This window comes from Zeugodacus cucurbitae, chromosome 2 (genome assembly GCF_028554725.1).
Source record: "Zeugodacus cucurbitae isolate PBARC_wt_2022May chromosome 2, idZeuCucr1.2, whole genome shotgun sequence".
Taxonomy (NCBI): Eukaryota; Metazoa; Arthropoda; class Insecta; order Diptera; family Tephritidae; genus Zeugodacus; species Zeugodacus cucurbitae.
In genome coordinates this window covers 78803972-78829099 of record NC_071667.1, presented here as the reverse complement: position 1 = coordinate 78829099, position 25128 = coordinate 78803972, and the positions used below count along the sequence as shown (strand labels likewise).

The window sequence follows — 25128 nt, the reverse complement described above, 5'->3', positions numbered from 1 at the left end:
GAAGCAACCTGATGAGATCTGCAGACACCCGCTAGAGTGGAACCCACAAGGCAGCAGGAAGCGCGGAAGGCCTATGCACACTTGAAAATTAACGCTTGAAAAAAACTTACAGCTAACTGAAAGACCTATTAAAAAATCGTGAATTATCTATCGAGACATTTTTTGTCCTCAAGGGGCCAGCAGAATTAAGAAGAAGAAGAAAATCCACTTGCAATATTCTTTAGAAAACTAAAAGTCCAACTAATCTAATAATTCCCGTAAAATAATAATTTATTTGACTATAAACAGTGCCAGCATAATAAAAATCGAACATTTCACTCCAACCTGCTTGTGTTCTCATTAAAAATGAATAACAACTTAAATCAATTTACGATTGTTCTCTATCTCCACAGCTGAAATGCACACCGTCGGACTGTTTAACCAGCAATTACATTTCAATTTGCGAAAATAGCTCATATATCAACAAATTTGCCGGCAAATTGTCCCTCTTTAGACCAATTAAATGACCATTTCCTGCGCGGATCTTCCATTTAATGCATTCATATTTGCTCAAGGCTTGGTATAAAAGCAGTGCAGCCTTTAAGCCAGCTCGCAGCAGTTAAATAAAAAGCGTCGTTACGACAGCAACAGGCAAACGACAGAAGAAGAAGCTACTGTAAAATACAACGCGTATTCTGCAAACACCAGGAGAAAATGTGGCCAACGCAAACACACGTCACAACTTTGTTACAGCTCTTAAGTAAGTTAACTGCATACCTCCGGCTGTTCGGCTGACGGCTACTGGAAATAACACTGCGTTACCGTTAGCACCCAATTTACATGCCATTACTCGAATTTCACAGCCGTCATCAGTATCTGTGTCTCGCTAACTGCCAGTGCCACTGCCACTGAACGCATTGCTTGCTTTCTCTTACAGTACAAAGATATTTCGCACAATTCTCCTCCGTGCTGATTGTTCATGACGGGCGCGTTGATGCGGACAGCGCCTTGCAGCGGGAGTACCTTGAGGCAGTGCAGCTGGCGTTCCGCAATCTGTCCCAGCAGGGACGCGTAATTGGACTGCAATGGATTGATGTCAGTCAACTGGACGGCCAAGGAAGCAGTAGAGACGGCGACAACAGCGGCTTTTGCGGCAGCTCCGCAGGTAAAGACAGTCGCAACAACAGCGTTGACAATTTGGCCTACGACGATGAGCTGGAGTTGTGTGTGCTGCGTGCCGTTGACATTGTCACCGAGGTGAGTTAAGCTTCGTGCAGCCTTCGCAAACAACGGTAATAACATTCGCGCGTTTACTGCCTGGAGTCGCCTATTATGCTCTTAGTATATTTGCCTCTATTGAAGTAAGTAGGTATGTCTTTACAGCTTCATTTATGTGCACTCTGCATGTCTTGAGTTTTGCGTGCAAACGCGTACTTGGTTAAGTGCATCTGCTATACATTTCCCTTACTCTCAGATTTATATCATACCCTTACTCTTTTGGTTTTATATTTCTACTTTAGTATTTTCCTAAATAATCTTCTTTACAGGGCTTCATCACCATTCTTTCGGACACTGTACGTTTCTTACATGCTCGTTACTTTGCCACACGCAACGCTGAGTTACGCCTCAAGGATAAATTTTATCTATTCTTGTGCGAACACGAACATTCCGAGGAGTTGCTATCCACCGAGATACTGCAGTGTAAGTGAAAGTCGATTGGATTTACGAGATTATATAGATAATACAAATGTGAGCAGTATTTTTATTTCACTTAAGAAGGTCAATAACAGCTGTCAAGCTGTTTCACTATGAAACTTGTTTGAGTAGAGATCCACAGCAGAAGCGCTGAGAACTGCATAGCCGTTGAGCTCGCATCCCTATTTTATCAGGTTGGGAACGAGGTAGTGCTCCTTTGTCCTCTTGACCTCTGATGTCTGGCCTCTATGGGTCATTCACGAGCTCGGTAAGCGTTGGTTAACAAACAGCACCTACTCCGTTGAGAGATCCCATCAGGCCAGAGTAGAACGCAGGAATTCCGCCGAACTAATACATCTCACATTGTCGCAATAGTAGGATTTCTTACTGGAGACTGTGCAATAGGTATACATACGATGATGCTAGGAATCCTGTCGGAAACGCAAATTGTCAAACTTGTGGATGGAGGAACGTGAAGTGGAAACATCTAGTCACTTTTTCATCCAGTGTCTAGCGTTCTCCAGACTGAGGTTGGAGCATCTCGCTAGTCATACCTTCGACGAAGCCAGTATCCGCCTCAGGAAATTTGTGATAGACTCAAAGAAGCTTCGGTGATGTATAAATGTATATTAAGATCTAAACATTGAAGTCCTATGGATTTACAATGGACCAGCGTCTTAAGCTGGCATGGTACTTGTCGCGCGGATCATCCTCAGAACCTAATCCTTCTATAGCTTTAAGATAATGATGAAACTGCTTTGATCTCTTCCTCCGAATGATCTTCGCAAATTATATGTATATCGAAGATTTCTTAGTTTCCGATTTCCTTTCTTCTTCTTTTTTTTGTTAGTAGCACTTGTTTTAAACCAAGTTCGAAGTCCAATTACTTATTGAAAATAATTTCAGTAAATATTTGTGTTCTTGATTTCATTCCTAGTTTACCCACACCACCTTATGGTCACACCGGAGAAAATCGGAGCACCGCAGAGAGACAACCCACAAGGTATTTACTACCAAAACAAAAGTCAATTCAAAGTAAACTCACTCACCTTATACTCAAAAAACAACAGCAGCAACGGCAACTCGTCGCAAGCGCAATGCCACAAAACCAACAACAGTAACAACAACAAACCCGCTACCCACACTCACCACAGCAACTCCAAGCGCGCACCGCGACATCAATATCCAACTGTGGACACAAAAGTTTGTCGGCGCCCGTGGCAATTTGGAAGCGCTGCTGTTGGACGCCTTCTTGCCGAACGAAACTTTTGCCAGGAACGTCGAACTTTACCCGAATAAAGTTAGCGATCTGAGAGGGCGCAACATCCGTGTCGGTTCCATTACATACATACCGTATGTGGTGGCTAATTATGTGGTATGTTCTGTTATGTTATGTTATGCTAAGCTAACGGTACACTTACTTTTGGCTTATTACTTTGTACGAGTACTTATTCAGCTTGTGCGTTTATTGTGCGGGCGGGGCGTTTCAACCGCAGGGGGGCTGTGCTAGTGGGTTATATAACAAATGTGAAGGGGGCGTGTGCGAAATTTAAATGTAAACACGTGTAAGTGGGCGTGTGTTATGCGAGTGTTTGCTAAGATTATAGATGTGTGTAAGATTTGAGCACAACAGTAACAATACAAGAAGAAGAAAACACAGCAAATAACACCAACAATGGCAATGACAAGTTACAAAGTTTTGTTCACACACAATTGTTGACTTAGCAGGGAAACACAAATGTTCGTTTTACATGTGGGCGCTTGTGTCATTGAACATTTCAAAGCGCTTGTAGCTATTTGCCAAAACTTGTTTATTATTACTCACTTTTATGCTTTCGCTCTGATATTGATGTGCTTCGATAAACCGATGTGCCTTTATATATTCCAGAACATAGTGCGCTTGTTCGGTTGACAGTTTGTTTTAAATCGCTTGTATTCACTAATTTGAAATCTAATTTAATTGCTAATCCAATCGGCGAAACTTCATTTGAGGTTATGCGCTTATGGTCAACCCAAATAAACTTAGTCATTAAAGTTTCGACGGCTCATTAAACAGTAACAATGCTTTATGGTGTGAATGTAGCAGTCACATGGCTCTCAGTTGATTTCATATCATTCATATTAGGGTGTGCTGATGTTTTCGAAATGTTTTATTACATGATACTTACTACATTTAGAAGAAAAAGTTCATGAAGTCCATTTTAAATGGTATCAATGACCTCTTCAATAATACAAAATTGGAGGATTTGACATCTCAACCCATTATTTGTATTCATTTATTATGAAACTTACCAAAAATTACTTTTGCTAAACATTTTATCTTATTCTGCTTTGATGAACACTCCAGTCTCGGCTCAAAAGATTTTGAGGTGAAGCCAGAAGTAATAAACGTCTTCTTTTCTATTTAATTTTTTATAAGTCTTTATCAATAGTTTAGTTAGTTGTGATATTGAAGGACTACCCTAATATATATATCTAACCTCAAATAAACTTTAATTTAGTATACTAATTACTAAGTTAGGAACTGTCTTAATTAATAGCCAGCTGGTACAGGCGATGTGGATGCATTGAACTCCAGTGATTACAGCCGCACCATATCATATTTGGGCTCGGAAGCAGAACTTATGAAATCTTTTTGCGAGGTGCGCAATTGTCATCTACACGTGGAACCATGTGAGTAATAACACAAAATATATAGATTATTTAAATTATTGTGTGATATAAATATATAATAAAAGAAACCTTAAGAGTACTTGAAGATATTAAGATTGATATAGGTGGATGAGGAGAGTACCTTTTCACAAATTTTTCGTCTAATGTTTTCGTTTTTAATGTTTCGTCAGTTTGAGCTTCAGATTTCTTTTTGCGTCGAGGGCAATCTAGGGTTTCCAATACAATTTCTTACTTGGAACATTCTGCAAGAATCAGGAGTAGCTAAAAATGCCTTAGCGAAAAGAACTTGGAAGAACTATACTACTATATATTATCCTCGATCATTTTTCTTCACAACATTTTTGGACTTCCCTCGATAGTTCTCAATAATAAGTTGAAAGCAACACATAGTTCTACCTTGGTTTAACAATACTCAAGATTTTGATTATAATTTTCATGAAACCTAAGACGAACCCAAGACTAACAAAATCCTCTATAAAGTATTTTTTAAAAACTTATGTAAATTAAGGTCTAACTCCTCTAGATGGCGCTGATAACTGGGGTGTAATTTATGAGAATGAGAGCGCGACTGGTATGTTGGGTGATGTGTACACACAAAATGTCGAAGTTGCCGTTGGTTGCATTTACAATTGGTACAACAACATTACCGAAACATCTAACGTCATTGCACGCTCGTCTGTTGCCATTTTGGGACCATCGCCGGCGTAAGTTATTATCTGGCATAAATAAAGTAGAAAGTTCACTTTTTTTCTTACTTACAGACAATTCCCCGCTTGGCGTGCCATCATAATGCCATTCAGCACCGAACTTTGGATTTTCTTAATACTAACGATTTTGCTTTGTGCCGCCGTTATGTACTTTATACGATTTGTAGCCTCTACGCTGGACAAATGGCAGAGGAGTCTACAACAGGATTTTCAACACACAGCTGCAATTGGACAAGCGATATTAGATATGTTTGCGGTTTTCATACAACAGCCATCGGGACCGACAAGGTGATTTTTCATTCGACGATGAAAACTCAATCTTAAACCTAGTCTCTGGTTACTAAAAAGACGGTAACTTCATAGCTATAATCAGCACCAAAAGGTCTGTCGAAAGCTCTTCCGAAAACTTTATTGAAAGCTCTGTCGAAAACTTTATTGAAATTTCTGTCGAAAGCTCTCGTATGCACATTTTTCTTTTATCTTTCAAAATGCTTTTTTCATTTCGCATTCATACAGTCTGCACACCTTCGCCGCTCGTTTCTTTCTGGCAATGATACTTTGTGCTACCATTACCTTAGAGAACACCTATAGCGGTCAATTGAAATCGATACTCACCGTACCACTTTTCACTGAAGCTGTTGATACTATGGAGAAATGGTCAAAAACCGATTGGACTTGGTCGGCACCATCTATTGTGTGGACTCAAACTATAGACAGCTCACACATAGAGAAAGAGCAAATAATGTCCGAGAAATTTGTGGTACACGATTACGATTTTCTATATAATGCCAGCTTTCGACCGGACTATGGACTGGGTATCGAACGTCTGATGAGCGGTTCTTTCACCTTTGGTGATTTTATAACGGCGCCTGCTTTAGAAACAAAAATTGTAAATTTCCTAGATTGCTTAAAGAATAGTTTAGAAATCTATACAATTCTCTCAAGATCTCAAAAGATGATTTGTATTTCGATTGGACGCGTGCTGTCTCCATAAGGGGCTGGCCATTGATGGCGCTTTTTGACGAGCATATTAGCGCATGCATTGAAACAGGACTATTCGTGCACTGGGAGAGGCAGGTAAGGAAGGGTATATTAATATATATAATTGGAGGATATGAAGAAGCGTGAGTGAGTGAGTACAGTGTTATGTGGTTCCCTGCTACTCCATATTTGGCGTACTGGTAATACATCAAGCGACCAAAAGCTTCCCTGAAAGTTTAGGTTTTTCCTTATTACTTCGCTCATTTTGTAACCAGAAACATATTTGGCACTATTTAAACTTTCAGAACGTCGCCAAATACTTGGATCGCCAAACACAGCAAATTATGCTGAACTTAGCCTCGGGACATATCAACAAATCACCGCCACAAAAGTTAACCATAGAGAACATTTCGGGCGCCACATTTGCATTGATTTTCGGCTGTCTGATTGCGAGCTTTGTATTCCTGTTGGAACTAAGTATTTATAATTTCAATAAATTTCAGGATTTCCGTAATAAAACAAAATGAAAAATCTAAAAAATTGCTTAAAAAATAGAACAATAAAAAATATATGATTTATAAATTTCTCGTTCAAACTCCATTTTGTATTCAATTTCTTATTAAAATAAGGCAAGCAGAGAGTTGGTCTTAAATCCTAGTCTAGTTTGGATATCAGAAGGCCGACTTCTCTTCACTTCTTCATCTCACTCACCACTTGAGCTTCAATCATCTTAATAAAAATCAATACCACTTTACTACACTTAATTCGCCCCAAATAGCAGACATTAGACGCACATAACGAGCAATCAAAGCTCAACTGCCATAAACATCGAAATACTAAAAGTCAAATCTCGCTACCTTCAAATATCAATTTCAAGTTTAATCCAGCACGCACCCACTCATATGGACACACACTAAGATTACATGCGTTAGATACCCGCCCACATCCATTAAAGGCAGGATTGACGAAATACAGGCATGTGTTGACTCTATTATGTTTCGTCCATGTCAGCGATCAAAGGTCCGATGTGGCTCAAACTGAAGTTGTACATGTAGACACAACAGCAAACTGTGCGCACGAAGAAAGCTAATCGAAGCAATTCAATTGACTCAGCAACAAGAGAGCAGCCACGAACAACGGCCCAGTTGATTTGCCACAACAGCGTAACAGTAAACCACTCAATCAAGCAACCTTATAGCCTATTACCTAAGCTGCCACAATAAGCGACGTCGTGGCGGCGATGAGGGTAGAAGGAGTGAGTGCAAGTATCATGGAGAATGTAAACACAAAATAGGGAATCGGCAACAATGTGTACAACATGTTGTTGTTTCACGGTCTCAACAACCAGCCGTAAATGAGCCTACACCACAACATACACGCGCTTACGGTACATATATATGTATATGCTCTGGTCATGTTCGAAGTTGTAAGCGAAAGCTAAGGTGCAGATTAAAAGATTTGCCATAAACGCACCCACGCATCGCCATGCCGGCATTCTGCATAATGCCTATGGTTACAGGGAAACGCTGGACATTAACGTCAGCTGCCGTTGAGGTCTTTTAGCCAGTTGGCGGTTGTGCTATGATTGTGGCAATTACGTAAAACTGTATTGGAGCTCATAGTAACGCACTCGCAATCGACAACATATGACAGCTCGATAACAATGAAATCAACGTTACTGAACGCCGAGTGATGTTGAGAGCTTTACAGGTCACAGTAATTAAGCGCTGGAATTGTTTTCATCGCGCATTTGCATGAGTTGTATGCTTCTGTTGAGATTCATAGGTACTTTCGTCAGGTTGATGCTAGGTAGTGGATAAACAAGTCCGATGTAGTGGTTACCTTATATTAATTATTTTATTAAATAAAGCGAACAATTCAATAACTTTGACCTTTAAAAAAATATTTTTCTCTAAACATAGTCTCCCTTCAGCTCCATACTCTTGGTCCAGCAATGTTTCAACTTGTCAAAATATCTTCCCTGGTAGCGATTTTCTGTTTCTTCAAAAACTGACGTTCAACCACATTAAAATTCTTCTTCGGTATCAAAGATGGATAAAAGTTGACGTATACATCATCAAAACTATCTTTTATTTTAGCGCATTTCTCTTCCAAAACCATGAATCGGATCCCCGGACGATATTGATCTGTGTAGACGTCCTCTTCCAAATGCAATCAAACTAAAACTCCGATTCCGTTGGAATTATGATACTCCCCAGTAAAGTAAAAATTTGATAATTTTATTTTCATTAAATTTTATTTAAATATCTTATGTATTAACCTATATATTCGGCAAACAAATATATTTGCCTAACAGACCCCTCTCTTGACTCCAGTCTTAAACTACCACAACCTCATGTGATCTCTAGCATGACTGCAATTAAGCCTTCAAAATATAAACAATGATGAACTCGCTTGACCTTTATAATTTTGAATAAACCTGATCCTAAGTGACCTCTCAAAATGTTTACAACCTTGACCTCAAAACGTAAACTAATGTATCTTCACGTGATTCCTCAAAATGTAATTAATGTTGACCTGACAAATTATGAACAAACTTTTACGTGACCCCTTAAAATGTAATTCAACTAGCTCTCAAGTGATCGACCGAATGGTAATCAAATCTGACCTCTGAAATCGTGCACAAACCTGTAATCGTGAGCTCTAAAAATGTAAACAGATTGTTTTAAGGGGTCACATGATAGAGGGTCACATGTCCAATTATCAAAGAGTAACATATGGGCCTGAAGGACCTAACGATTTTCTTTAGCTGCTTCACGTACTAAATATAAATTAGTTTTCAAGTGGGAAGTTAATAGCCGATTTCACAAATTTCCATTACTCATTGTGTTTTCTGTTGCCCATTTCCCTTCTTTTTTTAAAGACCAAGCCTCCCTCGAGCAAATAAATAATAATAAAGTCTCATAAAGTCATAATTAATTGAGATCCGCAACTTTGTGACTTTCCCTTTAATTTCATTGCTATAAAACGGCTAATGAAGCGAGTATTAATTACCAAATGGGCAGCACCAACGCCACCGGCCACAGGTTGCCATTCAACTCACTTTGTTGCATATTGCAATTTAGCAAGTGCCACAAGTGCATGGTGTAAATTCCTTGCATGCTGCATGTGTGGGAATTCTCTATCTCTCTAAGAGGAATGCCACTGATTAGATAGGTTGGTGAATTGAGTGTAGGAGTGAAAGGGTTTGCAAGCGGTCGAGGTGGGCGGGTGTGGTATGCGGATAATTGCTTGAATGTGTGCATACCTTGGCAACTATTTGAGTTCGTGTTAGTGTGCTTAAAGAATTTCCATGGTCAGAGCTCTCAGGCGACCGACACTTTCCAACAAAAAAAAAATTACAACTATTTTCGAAAAATGTGGAGATCAAGTGTTGATGGCATAGTTTTGGGCAAATCAATGCATTTTAAATGAATTTAAATTTTAATTAATTTTAATTTAATTAATTTTAATTTTAATTAAGCACGAATATTAACAGCTGTTTTTCATTTGCAATTTCACAATGATTTCATGTAATAAACACTGCATAATGAATTTTAAATAGTTGCTCTGCATATTTTCAACAAAAAATTATTTATTTATGAGTTAATTAGCGTATGACAAACTTTTAGTTTTTCTGCGAATGTAAAATACCCACAAATGATTATCACCGCTCAACGCACATTTAGTAAGCATTGTGTTAATCGGATTTCGCAGCGGTTGCCCAATAGAAGGGATTTTTATGCGTTTTTTAATGTATTTAATTTTGTGTGAAAATAAATACAATTTGTGGTCTTTCGCTGCATTTGCCATAATTAAATTTTCACGCTTAACTCGTTACGTAAATAATCGGCCATATATGAATATATATAAAGTACTTACGTAAAGTATAGGTGGATGTAGTATTTTTAAACACTCAATTCATAATGGAAATCTTCAATTATTAGTGACACGATTATATTGATATTGGAGAGACAGAGCAGAAATCCTATTTCTACGAAAGTCTGTTTTATATAAGAGGAAGTAATTTTAATTTACCCAATATCCGTTACAACAAAAATATTATTTAATTTTAACTACACCGACACTATCACAAAATAGCTGGTTTGTTACTCTGATAAGTCTAAAGCAAAGTTGGGCACCATAAATAGAATATGTCGAATCCTTTTAGGCAAATGCCGCTAGCAGTGAAGGCTATAACCTCCCTTCGAATATCGGCGAAAAGTGTTTTGAGTAGCAGAGCAGCAGTGGAGAGTGTCGCCAGGAATATGCGGCTAGCCTCTACTGGGGGGCAGGCGATAAAAATATGATTGACATCGGTATACCCATGCACTGTCTGTACGACGAACTAGACAGTTGAAAAAACAAAACGCGCTGGAAGGATCTACCGGATTGTAAAACCGTAGGAACATGATTGGCATACTTACTGTTCATAGTCTAGTAGCGGCAGCACACGCCAATAAGATGGGGCTGTCAGATCGGGAGGTATGCAGAAAGTGTCAAGAGCAGGGCACCATGAACTCAATGAAGCATCTCTTGTGCGTTTGTCCTGCTTTAGCGAGACAACGATTCAGGTATTTAGGGGCCCCGCAATACGATAAGTTGGTGGAGATATCGTCAGTGAGATCTCACGATCTCTTAAAATTCATGTCAGACGCAGGCATCCTAAACGATGACTACTACTCAGGGAATACGTGAAGGCACTCCATCGGATATCGCTAAGGACCATAAGTGGTCTATGCGTGGCCTGCAGACCTACCAGACCAACCTAACCTAGCCTACTAGTATATCGTTTTTTACTTCACATAGCTCGAGTTCCTAGTAGCAGCTTCGTCCGTATTGGTCCTGTTGATTGCGATGATTCCGAAAATTTTGTAATAAAATCTCAATATTGATTCAGGTATTTAGACTCAAATACATATTTTATAAAGCCTGAAGGATGAGAAATTCCTTTTCCTCACTTTCGGAATGAATTCTCAAGGATCAGTATTTTTTGAGAATGTCGGAGGGTTGAGAGAGAGTGGACCAACAGTTTTGCAGTTAGTCTTTCTGAGTTAAGACCACTTTTTTATTTTTAAGAAGGACATAAGATACGAAATATGATGTCTTAAAAGAGGAATTTACTTACTGGATACTTTTGATGAAGCCACTGACATGTAAGCTTTTACCGGACTACATGAGGTATGTTCAACAAATAACGGGAATTGTGTGAATCGACGATTGGAGGAAGCGCTGGCATATATATTTAACAAATACGAAATTCCCGTAGTATTTTTAACAGACCTTGTATATAGTACACAATTATTAGAAAACGAAATCCAAATTATATGACTTTCTGCCTATTCGATTTTTATGTATTTTATGAGAGTCAGACTCTCCTTTAGATACTTGAAATAATTTGGCTTTTCATTTCATTCGCTGTTTTCCGTTCAATCTCATTTAAGATAGTAAATGTCTATGAGTCACATAAATTCCAAGTTTCCATTTCAATTCAACACTGACAAACGTAATTATTTTCAACCAAACACACAGTAGAAAAGCCAGCGCCATGCATCACAAAACTCAAGTTGTCATAGACTTTACATTACCACAACGCTGCAGCGCCGTTACACATGTCAAATGTGTAATATGGCCAGCATTTACACGACCTTGAATTGCACGCCGTCCAACAATTTCAAATGCGGCACGCTGCAAGGCACGAGCTAAGCGTTGAAATTGCCACTTCGAAAATGTTGTTGAGCACACGAGTGGCTGATTGTGTGCGAAAGAAAAACACTGACGCAAAATCACCCAAAGCACACACGCATAACAACTACAAATAACTGCAAATACGCCTACGCGGTCATATATTCCATCGCAGCTCGTTAGCTGCGTAATTTACCACATTGTGGTGAGCAGCAAGCAGCCTTGAAACTGTGTAGTTAGTAGTGACAAACTTTCAACGGCAATGCCAGCATAAACAACAACAATTGCAGCAATATGTACGGCATATGCTGGCAAATAGCGGTATAATAAGTTAAATGCGCGTTGCATGCAGCAAAAGAAGAAAAAAAAACAAAAAAAAACTAAATTGCAGAATGTTGTCGGTGTTGGTGCTATACTGCGTATGCGTAACATTTTGCACTTAAACAGCGGAAGTTTATCGCCACGCTTTTAATTGCGTATTAAACTGATCTCGTTTAGAAAATTATTTTAAATTTATTTAACTTTAATATAAGAAGGCTACAGCTCGATAAGTTAAGTAAGCTGTGGTTCAAGACCTCGGCAACCAAATGCCTTGAAATCTAATATAACAACCTACAACTCACAGCTTTCCCTCAAAATTTACATACTACCAACTTATAACCTTCGCAACTGCCTCATTAATCACGCATTACACCCATGCAAATACTATTTTTAATGCCTTTACACTTGTTGTTGTTACTTTCAACTTTTTCCTAATTACAATAATCCACAACAAATTGGCAACCGCAAACGAACACATGGTTGGCAACACTACAATGGTTGTCATCAGATGTGCTCGTAGTCAATGAGTTAGATAACGCTGCTCTGTGTAATTGTTGTTGTTATTCTTGTTGTTATGTTATTGTAACACGCAATGATAGTTTCAGTTGTCCTCGCATGTCCTTTAAGCGTTTAATTAGGTGTCAACATGACATTTAATCAAGCCAACAATGACAACCATTTATAGCTGCTGGTACGAGTATAATAATAAACACACACTTAAGCGCTTATGACACTGACGCAGAGCACAATGGATGGTGTTGGTTTGCTTTTTAGAAATGACGTAAATATAGAGGTATATTATTGTAAGAGTGAGAGAACTCGTATGTATATGAATTTTATGGATTCTAAAACCATTGAACTAATCTGCATAAATCTTTGAAGATAGTTTTATGAAACTCGAGAAAGTTTGAAACCGCTAGATGGCGCTATGAGCAAATTATGCATAAATTCGTATTTACAACCAGCAACTATTTCTTTAAAGGACCCCTGACTTTCGAATAAATAAACCAAATAATAAATTTGGGAACTGCTCGATAAATGGTGCTGCATTCCAATTATTACCGAAGCTCTTATTAATGATCCGGAAATGATAGAACCAATTGACTGGAACTAATGTCGAATATTATGCTTGCACTTTTAAAAAATGCCGAGTTGTTCGACCAATGAATTTATTACCTCTTCATTAATTATTATCACCGATTGATTAAGATTTATCACCGGCAATAAAATTATTCATATTAATCCAGATAGATTGTTCATTCCTATATCTCTTCACTGTTGTTCATTGATACTTTACCGAATATTTTTATATATAGCTTTTCGGAAGATGCTTGTCGACATTGATCAGCGAAAAAAGAGGCAGGGAATCTTTAGTTTCTTCGGTAGTAGATTCTGAGGTTTACGGAACCTAATTTGTATAGCTGAATTCTATGTCTGAAGCAGACTGCAGTATAAGGTCATTTCAAAACCGCTTCAACCATCCAACAATGATATTTATCAAAAGGATGGCAATAATATCATTAGGATACCTCGAGAGATGAGGACAATACATACAATACAGAGGCAGAGATGAAGTAGAGTTTTATCTTCTGCGAGGAATTAAAGATACACCCCTATTGCGAATATCGACTAGTAGACAATAATCGCTCAGTAGTCGATATTCGATCTCGAGCTATTGTTAGTCTCGATCAATCGCTCAACCTTCGTCTATGAATGTATAGTATAGCAAATTAAAATTTAATCAACTCAATCGACTGGAGTTTATTTTAATGGCAGTAGGCACTCGCAATAGGAGGGAAATTTTGAATTATCCTTCCAACATGGCATTATCTACACCACATAACTTTGTAGAAATCAGTCAATTCGACGTAATGACATGTGCCTTGTAAGATCCTCTCTCTGGAAAGAGTGGCTACCAATGTCCATATTGTTTTGATTGAACTTACCTTCTATTATCTACAATATTTTCCTGCTCCATTCATTTTGACACCACATGTTATACCTCATAACATTGAGGTGTATTACATCCTGGCATTATATATATTTAATACAAGAGCTGGAAGTGTTTCCGTTTAAATTAAAACTCACAACTAAATCGCCGCCTAAGTGCTCAGCCACTTCAAGTGTGCACCGTTGAGTGGCAAATAAATACTGGAAATGAAATTAATTTCCGCATGCCGTTACGAAACTAGAAACTTTTGCGACCACCGAAAGCCACAACAACAAAACAAACAAACACTAAAATAACAGTAAAGTGTGCATAGTGAACTTAGCGGTAAAGCAGGAAATCGATTGGAAACATTTCATCGAAATTGCAACTTAAAGTGTCAGTGCAATGTGATGCTCGAAAATGAGAAAAGAGTTGTTGCTCAATTTCAAATCGACAATGTAAGCCGCAACACAGGCCAAGCGTGCTAGTGTTGATTGCACTCAAGGATTGCTAGTATTCGTTGGCACAGGAAGTTTACACCTGTCGTGCTGCCAGAAAATATATAAAAGAGAAATGAAAGCATAGAATAACTACATCATAATAATTCGATGCCATTATGGGGGAAAAGTTGAGCTCACAATATTTTCATGCTGATTTTAAATTGAATGAAAACTTGGCACTTCATCTTCGGAGGTTATTATTTTTGGATTCTTTGTTAGATTGGCAGGGTTTCGTAATTAATTGTTCGGTGATTATTATTTCACTAAATTAATCATGGACGTTTTGATGTTAGGTTTTTATTGAATTTTTAGTATTTTAGGTAGACAAAAAAATTATTTGAAACTTGTTGCTTTCATATTCGAATCTTGACCATACTCAAGTTTAGACAAACTCTGTTACGACACAATCCTGAAACATGTGTACAGTAAATATGTATGTCGAAAATTCATTTTGCCTACAAATTAAACTCATTCTCATTTGGCAAAATATGTTAATCGAGAGGCTTTTATTATGTCTGGATGTTAAAAAAAGTTAATCGAAATCAATTGTGTTTCCAAAACTCGTTCAAATTGCTGAAGCCATGATGTACATGCCTCTCGGAAATGATAGCAGAAAAAATAGATGCTCGCATCTCACTAGGGTTCCGAAAAATAATTGTTGCAGGCATAGAACCACTTGTGGCACCGAGAAAAAAATTGTGTGTACATGAACACCCATGTTGCTAAGTAAACAGCTGACATGATCTTGAATACAACGCTGCAGCAGAAAGAAGACAAGTAAATGGGTGAGCAGAAAAAGTTATAGCACAAGTTATGCTTACGCTTACCATTATCAAAACTTGAGAACGAACGAAAAACGCTTTTCACTGAAGAACAAGAGTTAAGCTTTACAGTTTGTTTAAAAAAAATCCATGACATGTAAAGTTATAGTTTATCGCGGCATATAATTTTTGCTAATTTATAAGATTTTCTTGATTTTTGAGCTGACTCAGACAATTAAGCGTCATGTAGTAGTAAAATGCGCGAACGATCTTCCCTCACCACGTACAAATATTTAGTCTATAGACAACTAGCACATTTCGACATATTTACTTTCTGATTAAACTTATTAGAAACAGCTTGCAATTTGCATCACCGACTTTTTTCCATGAGATCATTGATACACCGTTATATTCGCAGTACGAGGCTTTTCCGTCAAATTTTCCATAGAGATCGCAACGCATGCCAGACTCTCAGCTGGTATGCTACACAGCGGCGGATGTATACGATTATAACGGCCACACTTCGCATTTGTATATTCTCCCTTACAGAATTGCTGTCGCTTCAATACGAAGGCCAGCGATGACGTATTATACACAGACGAGGCGTTCGATGATGAACGTGAACTTGAACTTTCTGAAGTGGAACTAACCGCGGACGACTTTCTGCGTTGAATTTCCAATAATCTCGAATACACATTGATCGCTTTTGTGTACGGTGTACCTAGAGGGATAAGTTCGCTAAAATTCGAGATTTTCCCAACGGAACTTTGTGTCGACAAGATATTGTCCTCATCAAATTTTGGACTTTTATGGCTCCCCAATAGTGATTCACTTATATGTACCTGTCTGGAGGATCGTTTTTGTTTTGAATGTCTCTTCGGTTTGTCTTTAAACATTTTACCACCACCGACACCCTTCACAGTTATGTGTGGCTTAGTGTTGAGCTCAGCGTTTGTCCGGCTTTTAAAATTTGCAGCCATATTGGTAGAATTGGCTTAAATCTTACAAATTTCTTATTTCTGATTTGTACTGAAGAATTTTTATTAGTTCTCAAGTGTAGGAAAAAAATTTCAAAACATTTTTTTTGTTATTGTGTCAATTTAACTTGTATGGCTTTTGCTTTTCTTTTAAAGCAAAACTATCGAGTATTCTTAAAATCAAAGAGTGTTGCAAAGTAATAATAATTATTACTTTATTAGAAAAAACTTTATTTTGGTGGTATGTTCAAAAAAATAAAGGGATTTTTCGTTCCTAGAAAACAATATTTATTCATTGGTCTACCTGAATGTTATCGCTTTCAAAATTGTCCCCATTCGATGTTGTCCATTTATACTTGCGTCTCTTCCGATCGTTGAAACAGAAGTGTTCGATCTTGGAATAGAATTTGGCTCTTTCAGCGATATCTCGTATATTTGTTAAACGACGGACCTTTAAGGTTCTCTTTATTTTTGGAAATAAGAAAATGTCATAAGTCTAATTACCGTTATTTTTTGAACACACCTTGTCAAGTCCAGAATCATCGATTTAAAATTTTGTGGAATAATCTTGAATGGAGTTGAAAGTTCATAACGTAACTGAGACTTAAGTTTTCTCTACAATGCGGATCATGAATCATAAATCAAAGGATATAAAATAAGGTTACCAGTGTTAAAGAAAAAACAAATAAGGAAGGGCTAAGTTCGGGTGTCACCGAACATTTTATACTCTCGCAATTTATTTATTTAATTTTAATTATATAACAAACAATTTGACCCACATATTCGGTATATATATGGTATCAAGTCCATTGAAAGTTGGAAACCCCTAATATTAGTTATATGGGAGATAGGGAAGTTATGATCCGATTTCACTCATTTTTGGCATGGAGACATATTATTAGAAGAAAAATATTTCCTCTGAATTTCTTCAAAATATCTGAGAGACTTACCTATATTTTCGGTAAAAAAATTGTTAAAAGCACTAAGGTCCTCATATTCCATATATAGGGTCTTGAAAACTTATTAACGATTTTTAAAAGGGCGATACCACTCTTTAAATGTAGTGTTTTTGCAAAGTTCTGTTCCGATATCTTCACTAGTGCTTACTTTATATCTTGTAAAGTAAACTATTCAGACCGACTTCAGAGTTCCAGTATATGGAAAGTAGGCGTGGTTGTGAACCGATTTGAACTATTTTCACAACATATCATTGAAAAGCTAGGAAGATATTATGAACCGAATTGCATCGAAATTGGTCAAGTAGTTTCGGAGATATGGATTTCGACCCATAAGTGGGCGGCCACGCCTAACCCCATTTAAAATTTGGTATACTATTTTGAGTGCAGCGCTTCTGTACCATCTTTATAATGCAATTTAAGGCTTCTGGTGGTTTTCCTTACTGAATTAAAACATTTTAGTAGTTTTCAACATAACCTTTGTATGGGAGGTGGGCGTGGTTATAATCCGATTTCATCCATTTTTGGACTGTATAAGGTAGTACCTAAAAGAAACGACTCTAGAAAGTTTCCTTGATATAGCTTTGGTAGTTTGCGAGATATCTACAAAAAACTTAGTAGGAGGCGGGGCCACGCCCACGTCCCCAAAAAAATTACATCTACATATGCTCCTTCATAGTGCGATCATTCATACCAAACTTTACTTAAATAGCTTAATTTATGGCGTTGCAGTGGTCCTATTACGCCCATCTTTGAACTTAACATTCTTATGGTGCCAAGAAATACGTCTTCCAAGTTACATTATTTCATGGAAATTTAGTCAGAATTACCACAATGCTACAGTCTAAGTTTACAGTTTATATTGAGTACCCGGACTATGCCCCTCCATGACCTCTGACTCATTTCACACAATTTTATCGTGTGATTTTTGTTATTGCACACCTTTAAAAGCCAATTGAGCTAAAATCTTACTAATTAAAACATCGAAAACGTGCGTTTTTTTCTTTTGCCTTCCATATTGCCGCAGCGAAAAGCTAGCAATTAAATGGATGTCTATCCAACCGGCATATGACAAACCGCCAAATCAACCAGCTACACAGCTCTTACTAGCTGCATGCTTTTTTCATGCATACACATACAAATCTAAATATGCACATACGCATGAAAAGTTGAACATTGAATTTTCCAATCAAATTGGCAGTTTTCAATTGAGTTCATTCATACAAAATCCATTCAAATGAAAAGCGCCGGACGCAGTGGATTCACAATTGAGCACAGCGACTATATACATAAACAAATATATATTTATGTATGTGTAGATATATTTCTGCGAGCTTAAATTAAAATAAACAGCCACTGCTTTTTCCTGCATTTCAATTTTTTCATTTAAAGCCATTTTTATGCCAGCAAATAGTGCTGCTAACAAGTGATATTTTTTCATTTGCATATTTGAATTTTTTTTGTCTTGCTTCAATTCATTTCCCATTGACTACCCATATCCCGCACAAAGCTTTTAATTAGTTGCCAATTTGACTGCGAGATTTATATGTATATGGATTTTTATCTTTTCAGCATTTTGTTTTTCGTGCAAATTTCACATCAACAATCAATCGCCGTTCATTATCAACAGCCATTTCCGCTTCCGCTTACTAATTCAACTTGATTATTCCCATCTGATATGCACATGCAACCGCATGAGGGAATTTGTGCTCTGTAATTTCACTCATAATGCAATTTCAGGGTATACACATACACCCGCACAACCACACGTCAGTTACGAATATACTCTAGCATATTTTTAGGCGCCATACGAGTTTTGAGTCAAAAAACCGAAAATCTGACAATTGAGACTGTAATAAACTTATAAAAATTCGACCATTGCACTCTATGCCTTTTTCCCTCCCTCTCTGTCTATATCTCTCTCTCTATATATCTTTATCTTCACCTTAAACATTACATACAAAATTCTATGTTCCTCGATGTCTCAATCTTTAAATACCTCGAAGTTTATATGACCTGATGAGATTGAAGAAAATTTTCCTATTTCGACTGATAATAAATTTAGGATCTGAGATTGAAGATTTGATTCTAAAAATCCATAACCTTTCTCCGTCTCAGATCCATTCCTGATCTTTAAAAATCGCTGGGAAACCTATTAAAATATATTCCTTATATTATGAATTACCTTCTAAAAAATATTTCAAATATATCTTATTAGTGGACTTAGATTTGTTTTTTAAACATTCTTCTTCTTCTTGACTGGCGTAGACACCGCTTACGCGGTTATAGCCGAGTCCAAAACAGCGCGCCACGTATCCCTCCTTCTAGCAGTTTGGCGCCAATTGGTTATACCAAACGAAACCAGGTCCCTCTCCACCTGGTCCTTCCATCGGAGTGGAGGTCTCCCTCTTCCTCGGCTTCCACCAGCGGGTACTGCATCGAATACTTTCAGAGCTGGTGCACTTTCATCCATTCGAACAACATGACCTAGCCAGCGTATCCGCTGTTTTTTTATTCGCTGAACTATGTCTATGTCGTCGAATAACACATACAGCTCATCGTTCCATCGTCTGCGGTATTCGCCGTTGCCAATTCTTAAGGGACCATAAATCTTCCGCAAAACCTTTCTCTCGAAAACTCCTAGTGCCGTCTCATCGGATGTTGACATCGTCCACGCTTCTGCACCGTAAAGTAGGACGGGAATGATGAGGGACTTGTAGAGTTTGGTTTTTGTTCGTCGAGAGAGGACTTTACTTTTCAATTGCCTACTTAGTCCATAGTAGCACCTGTTGGCAAGAGTGATTCTGCGTTGGATTTCCAGGCTGACATTGTTGTTGCTGTTAATGCTGGTTCCCAGGTAGACGAAATTATCTACAACTTCAAAGTTATGACTGTCAACAGTGACGTGGGAGCCAAGACGCGAATGCGCTGACTGTTTGTTTGATGACAGGAGATATTTCGTCTTGTCCTCGTTCACCACCAGACCCATACGCTTCGCTTCCTTATCCAGTCTGGAAAAAGCAGAACTAACGGTGCGGGTGTTGTTTCCAATGATATCAATATCATCGGCGTACGCCAGTAGCTGTACACTCTTGTAGAAGATTGTACCTTCTCTATTTAGCTCTGCAGCTCTTATAATTTTTTCCAGCATCAAGTTAAAGAAGTCGCACGATAGTGAGTCACCTTGTCTGAAACCTCGTCTGGTATCGAACGGCTCGGAGAGGTCCTTCCCGATCCTGACAGAGCTTTTGGTGTTGCTCAACGTCAGCTTACACAGCCGTATTAGTTTTGCGGGGATACCAAATTCAGACATCGCGGCATAAAGGCAACTCCTTTTCGTGCTGTCGAAAGCAGCTTTAAAGTCGACAAAGAGATGGTGTGTGTCGATCCTATTTTCACGGGTCTTCTCCAAAATTTGGCGCATGGTGAATATCTGGTCTGTTGTTGATTTTCCAGGTCTAAAGCCACACTGATAAGGTCCAATCAGTTTGTTGACGGTGGGCTTTAGTCCTTCACACAATACGCTCGACAGAACCTTATACGCGATGTTGAGGAGGCTTATCCCACGGTAATTGGCGCAAATTGTGGGGTCTCCCTTTTTGTGTATTGGGAAGAGTACACTGAGATTCCAATCGTCAGGCATGCTTTCTTCCGACCATATTCTGCAAAAAAGCTGATGCAAGCACCTTATCAGCTCTTCGCCGCCGTATTTGAATAGCTCGGCCGGTAATCCATCGGCCCCCGCCGCCTTATTGTTTTTCAAGCGGGTAATTGCTATTCGAATTTCTTCACGGTCGGGCAATGGAACATCTGCTCCATCGTCGTCGATTGGGGAATCGGGTTCGCCATCTCCTGTTGTTGTACTTTCACTGCCATTCAGCAGGCTGGAGAAGTGTTCCCTCCACAAACTCAGTATACTCTGGTCATCAATAACTAGATCACCTCTGCGGGTCCTACAGGAGTGTGCTCCGGTCTTGAAACCTTCAGTTAGTCGCCGGATCTTTTCGTAAAATTTTCATTTTGAACATTCCTCAACTGAAAATCAATTTCAGCGACCTCTACGAACCATCTTCGCTTGATATGTGCGCTCCAACTCTTATGTGCTCATAAAAACAATCGGTTTTCTAATAAGAGAAAATCAGTAAAATTAAACCATAAAGTCTCCCAATCATTTTATCAGCTTAACACATGGCGATAATGTCATAATTGTGCCCATATAAGTTTCCACTTAAATAACAAATTTCCAGATTTACATAATTCAAATCATTCAGCATCCATTACGTGATGTCTCCCTTCAGTCCATAAGCCAATATTATACTCCCTCTGTGCTATCTTTTCATCGTCACTATCATTATCTTAAAACGCAAATTATTGCTATTAAATATGATTACACGCCATGAAAAGTCATCTTCGCTGCTTATTGGCAAAAGGCAGCTTCAATGGAATTTGGCAATAGCAGCCAATTTAGCGACCCATCACAGCTGTTGCCAAAAGCAAAAGAAATGCATATCACTCGCAATAAGCGTCTCAATATTGCGTAAACTAAATTTGTTCGACATAACTATTTGAATCACATGAAATATTCATAAAGTGGCGTTGTTATTGGTGTATCAATAAAGCTTCGATGCCATGGAGTATGCTTTTTATATATTTCATTACTTTATTACGCTCTCGCAACATGTTGCAAAGGGTACAACAATTTTGTTCATCTAATGGTTTTATCGTTCGTCCACACCTCTTTCAGTATAAGTGACACTTGAGAGTCAGTTTAGATATCTTTTTAAAAGTAACTGTTTCTTGGTATACTGAAAAGCCTGGTTTATTATTATTTGGATCTCTTGATACTACTTGGACATTGGAAATGCACATTTCAACCAGGCCCACTGATCTAACACTGGCTGGTATTTAATATTGCCCGGATTCAATTAGAGAAGTCCTTCCTGCCTTTGCCAACTCGTCTGCTTTTTCGTTACAGGAAATGTTGCTGTGACCGGAAACCTAGATCGTGACCAAATGGAGTTTATCTTCCAGTGAGCTCAATACCTAATTATATTTAGCGACGACAGGGCCAGCAACTCACCCAGGCTATCTGTGTATATGGTTGCTTTCTGTATCCTCTTATAGGTATTCAATAACGCTTCACAGACCTTCTCTATGCCCAGCACTTCCACTTGGAAGATGTTAGCTGATATGATATTACCGATACTTTGCTTATGCCAGTCTTCGATTTATACCAGTTTTTTGTTCGATTTGGTTTGACACATCGAAGACTGTTCAGAGTTTTGCATTCGGAGTTAACACAGTTAGAAAATAGTGTTGGGTCATATCTAATCTACTAGATTACAAACGAGATCCGTGGGATTAATATTAGGTTAAGATATATAAAATTATTTTATCTTGTAAGTAGTGTTAGAGCCATAATAAGCTAAGTAAGGGGTATAAGGTTAATAATAAGACACTGAAATCTTGACAGATGTTTAACTGCAATTCCAACTGAGTTCATCTCCTACTTGTGAGTTGTAAATGTAAGATCTTACGCTTTCATCATCATAGGATCCGCAATATAAGACGTCAAATAGGATTAGAGCATCGTATATATTTCAATAAGCCGAACTGCATTAGTGAAGGAAATCGTACAAACTTTGTACATTTCTCGTACTCATGTGAAAACTTATGTGGTAACATTTGGAAAATAGCCATTTGTATGCTTGAGCATAATTCACATAGAATTTAAATCAATTTGATAAGAATCATTCAAGAATAAAGATCGCGTAATTTCCATGCAAATACACTTAAAAACATACACTCCACATGCAAAGGCGGAAAACTGTAGTCAATCGAAATAAATGGGACCATCTCGTTGCTGATAATGTTTGCGGAAGAACTGCGTTAGATTGAGATTTGAGGGGCTGGACCGGATGCTGCCTGTCTCATCGAGATTTGTAAGTGGCGGATGGACTTGCATCGATTTACGTTGCCGTGTTATAGTGAATTCACCCTTACAGAATATCTTACGTTTGGTTACAAAATCCATAGGCACCTCACCGGGTTTCAATGATAATGTGCTAAAATCCCGTGGCAATATTGGGTCAATGAGGTTTTTCATTTCTTCATGATATTGTCTGCTGCTCTTTCGATTATCCGTAAGACTCAGACGCGTGCCCGATGATCGTCGCGGAAATGGTGTGGCCGATTGTTTGATCTGTATATAACCGTAGTCCTTCAACACCGGTTTATACGTCATATCAATGTTGCGTTGATCGAAATGAGCGCGCCGCTGTTGTGATGATTCGGAAGAATCAGAGCCTGCATAAAGTATACCGCTTGATATTGAAGAACCCGACTTCCGTTTCAGTGATGATCGTAGCACAATTTGTTTTTGTCCCTCATCGCTGACCTTTTCTTTTATCGACGTATGGCTGGGGATTACAAAATGTAACGATGCCATGGATTTTTATTTTGATAATTGCTTATATTCCTTTTTCAAAAATAATGTGTGATTGAAAACAAAAAATATATGTAAAAAATACAATGAAGCGCACACGTCTTCTCAGACTGGAAACACAAACGGAATGTTTGTGATTTTATCGAGAAAATCAAATCAAATATCAATGTTTGAGTGTTTTTCAATTTTCTGTTCCGCACAAAGTAGAGTCGTTTATATAGAGTCGTTTTCAAGTAAAAACTCAAAGTTTAAATATGCATAAATTAATTATTTATTGCTGAACTCGAAACTAGTTAAAACTGCAGCTGAAATCCACAACAAAATAACTAACTGCTTTTGAAAAAACGCCGCACAATTATGGATTACGTGGTGTGCGTGGAACCCCCTATCACTCCCTCGGATATGCTCCCCCTTTTTAGATGGCCACTTCGGCAAACGTTTTAAAGACTACGATTGGTGGGTATGCACCGGAATAATCTGATCTTTTAATTGGAGAAACTTTTGATGACCTCGGAAAATCAAAGTTGGAGTTACGGGATGTTGCGGATCTATTACAGCCATCGGATTTACGGCCGAACACTAGTTCTTTACTTAAACCGGTCCTTTCTCTCGACCCGACTATCAAGAGAACGTGATAAACAAAGACAAGACGAAATATTTCCAGCTATCAGACATGTGTCTTGACCTGACTTGACGCCAGTGAAATATCGACCAACGGGAAGCAGATCCCGCTTTATAAACTCAATATGTATTTTATCATTCCCGTTCTATTATACGGGACGATGACCAACCGGAATGAGATGGCACTTGGATCATTCAAGAGAACTGTATTCCGCAAGATCTACGCTTGCCGGACCATTTCGTACGTAAGGAAAACGATGCTCCTGTGAAAAGGAGTTCCTGCGATTCTAAACCCAAGGGTGGACAAAGGAACCAAGGACGCCCATGCATCCAATGGAAGAACCAAGCGCATAGGGAACTGTCTGCAGTGCTGTAAACCTAGTGTGACTTCGCAAGCGATAGTGGCAACTGGCGAATTTTTGTGTCTCCTCGACTTATACCGACCCACGCTTGTAGTGACAAAGAAGAGAAGAAGTGCATTTGCGGAGTACATACATACGTATGTTCTCTATAGCCTCACTTTTACTATTAAAGCTTGTCATACTGTCTGCTTAACTCACCATTTATGGCCCAGTTACCCATTATTTTCTAATACACCAATTGCTGTAATCGCTCAATAAAATTTGCTAGTATAAATACATATATGTATGCCCACACACTGCACATGCTGCATCTGGTTTTAATTAGTGCGTGCAACCGAGTTATTCTCAGTCGGTCAATTTACCGCAGAAACTTCATCAACAAACTGTGGCATTTCAACCTGTGCTGCACTTTGCCGCATTTTAGTACTCGTAAAAGTGACAATACACTCACATACATTCATGCATACATACATACATACATATAAACACACACACAGTTACCGTTAGACGCATTAAACGCCACTGCACTAGCACT

At 38.3% G+C, this 25128-nt stretch overlaps 3 protein-coding genes across 3 annotated transcripts; 1 reads left to right on the top strand and 2 right to left on the bottom strand.

The window, feature by feature from the left end:
* The first annotated feature begins 395 nt into the window (after positions 1–395).
* LOC105213333 (uncharacterized) lies at positions 396–6574 on the top strand. The gene is made up of 11 exons (XM_029041034.2): positions 396–739; positions 917–1236; positions 1527–1680; positions 2612–2677; positions 2745–3049; positions 4215–4347; positions 4871–5051; positions 5109–5342; positions 5571–5943; positions 6000–6131; positions 6341–6574. The coding sequence occupies exons 1-11, from the start codon at positions 694–696 to the stop codon at positions 6560–6562; spliced, it is 2166 nt and encodes a 721-aa protein (XP_028896867.1). The 5' UTR covers positions 396–693; the 3' UTR covers positions 6563–6574.
* Positions 6575–14790: 8216 nt separating this feature from the next.
* Positions 14791–16368, bottom strand: LOC105213325 (uncharacterized). The gene is made up of 2 exons (XM_029041052.2): positions 15299–16368; positions 14791–15228 (listed from the first exon to the last, which is right to left on the bottom strand). Exon 1 carries the CDS (start codon positions 16210–16212, stop codon positions 15625–15627), a length of 588 nt encoding a protein of 195 aa, XP_028896885.1. The 5' UTR covers positions 16213–16368; the 3' UTR covers positions 14791–15228; positions 15299–15624.
* Positions 16369–22741: 6373 nt separating this feature from the next.
* On the bottom strand, positions 22742–23757 carry LOC114804139 (uncharacterized). Its single transcript, XM_029041051.2, has one exon. It carries the CDS (start codon positions 23611–23613, stop codon positions 22999–23001), a length of 615 nt encoding a protein of 204 aa, XP_028896884.1. The 5' UTR covers positions 23614–23757; the 3' UTR covers positions 22742–22998.
* Between the last annotated feature and the right edge of the window lie 1371 nt (positions 23758–25128).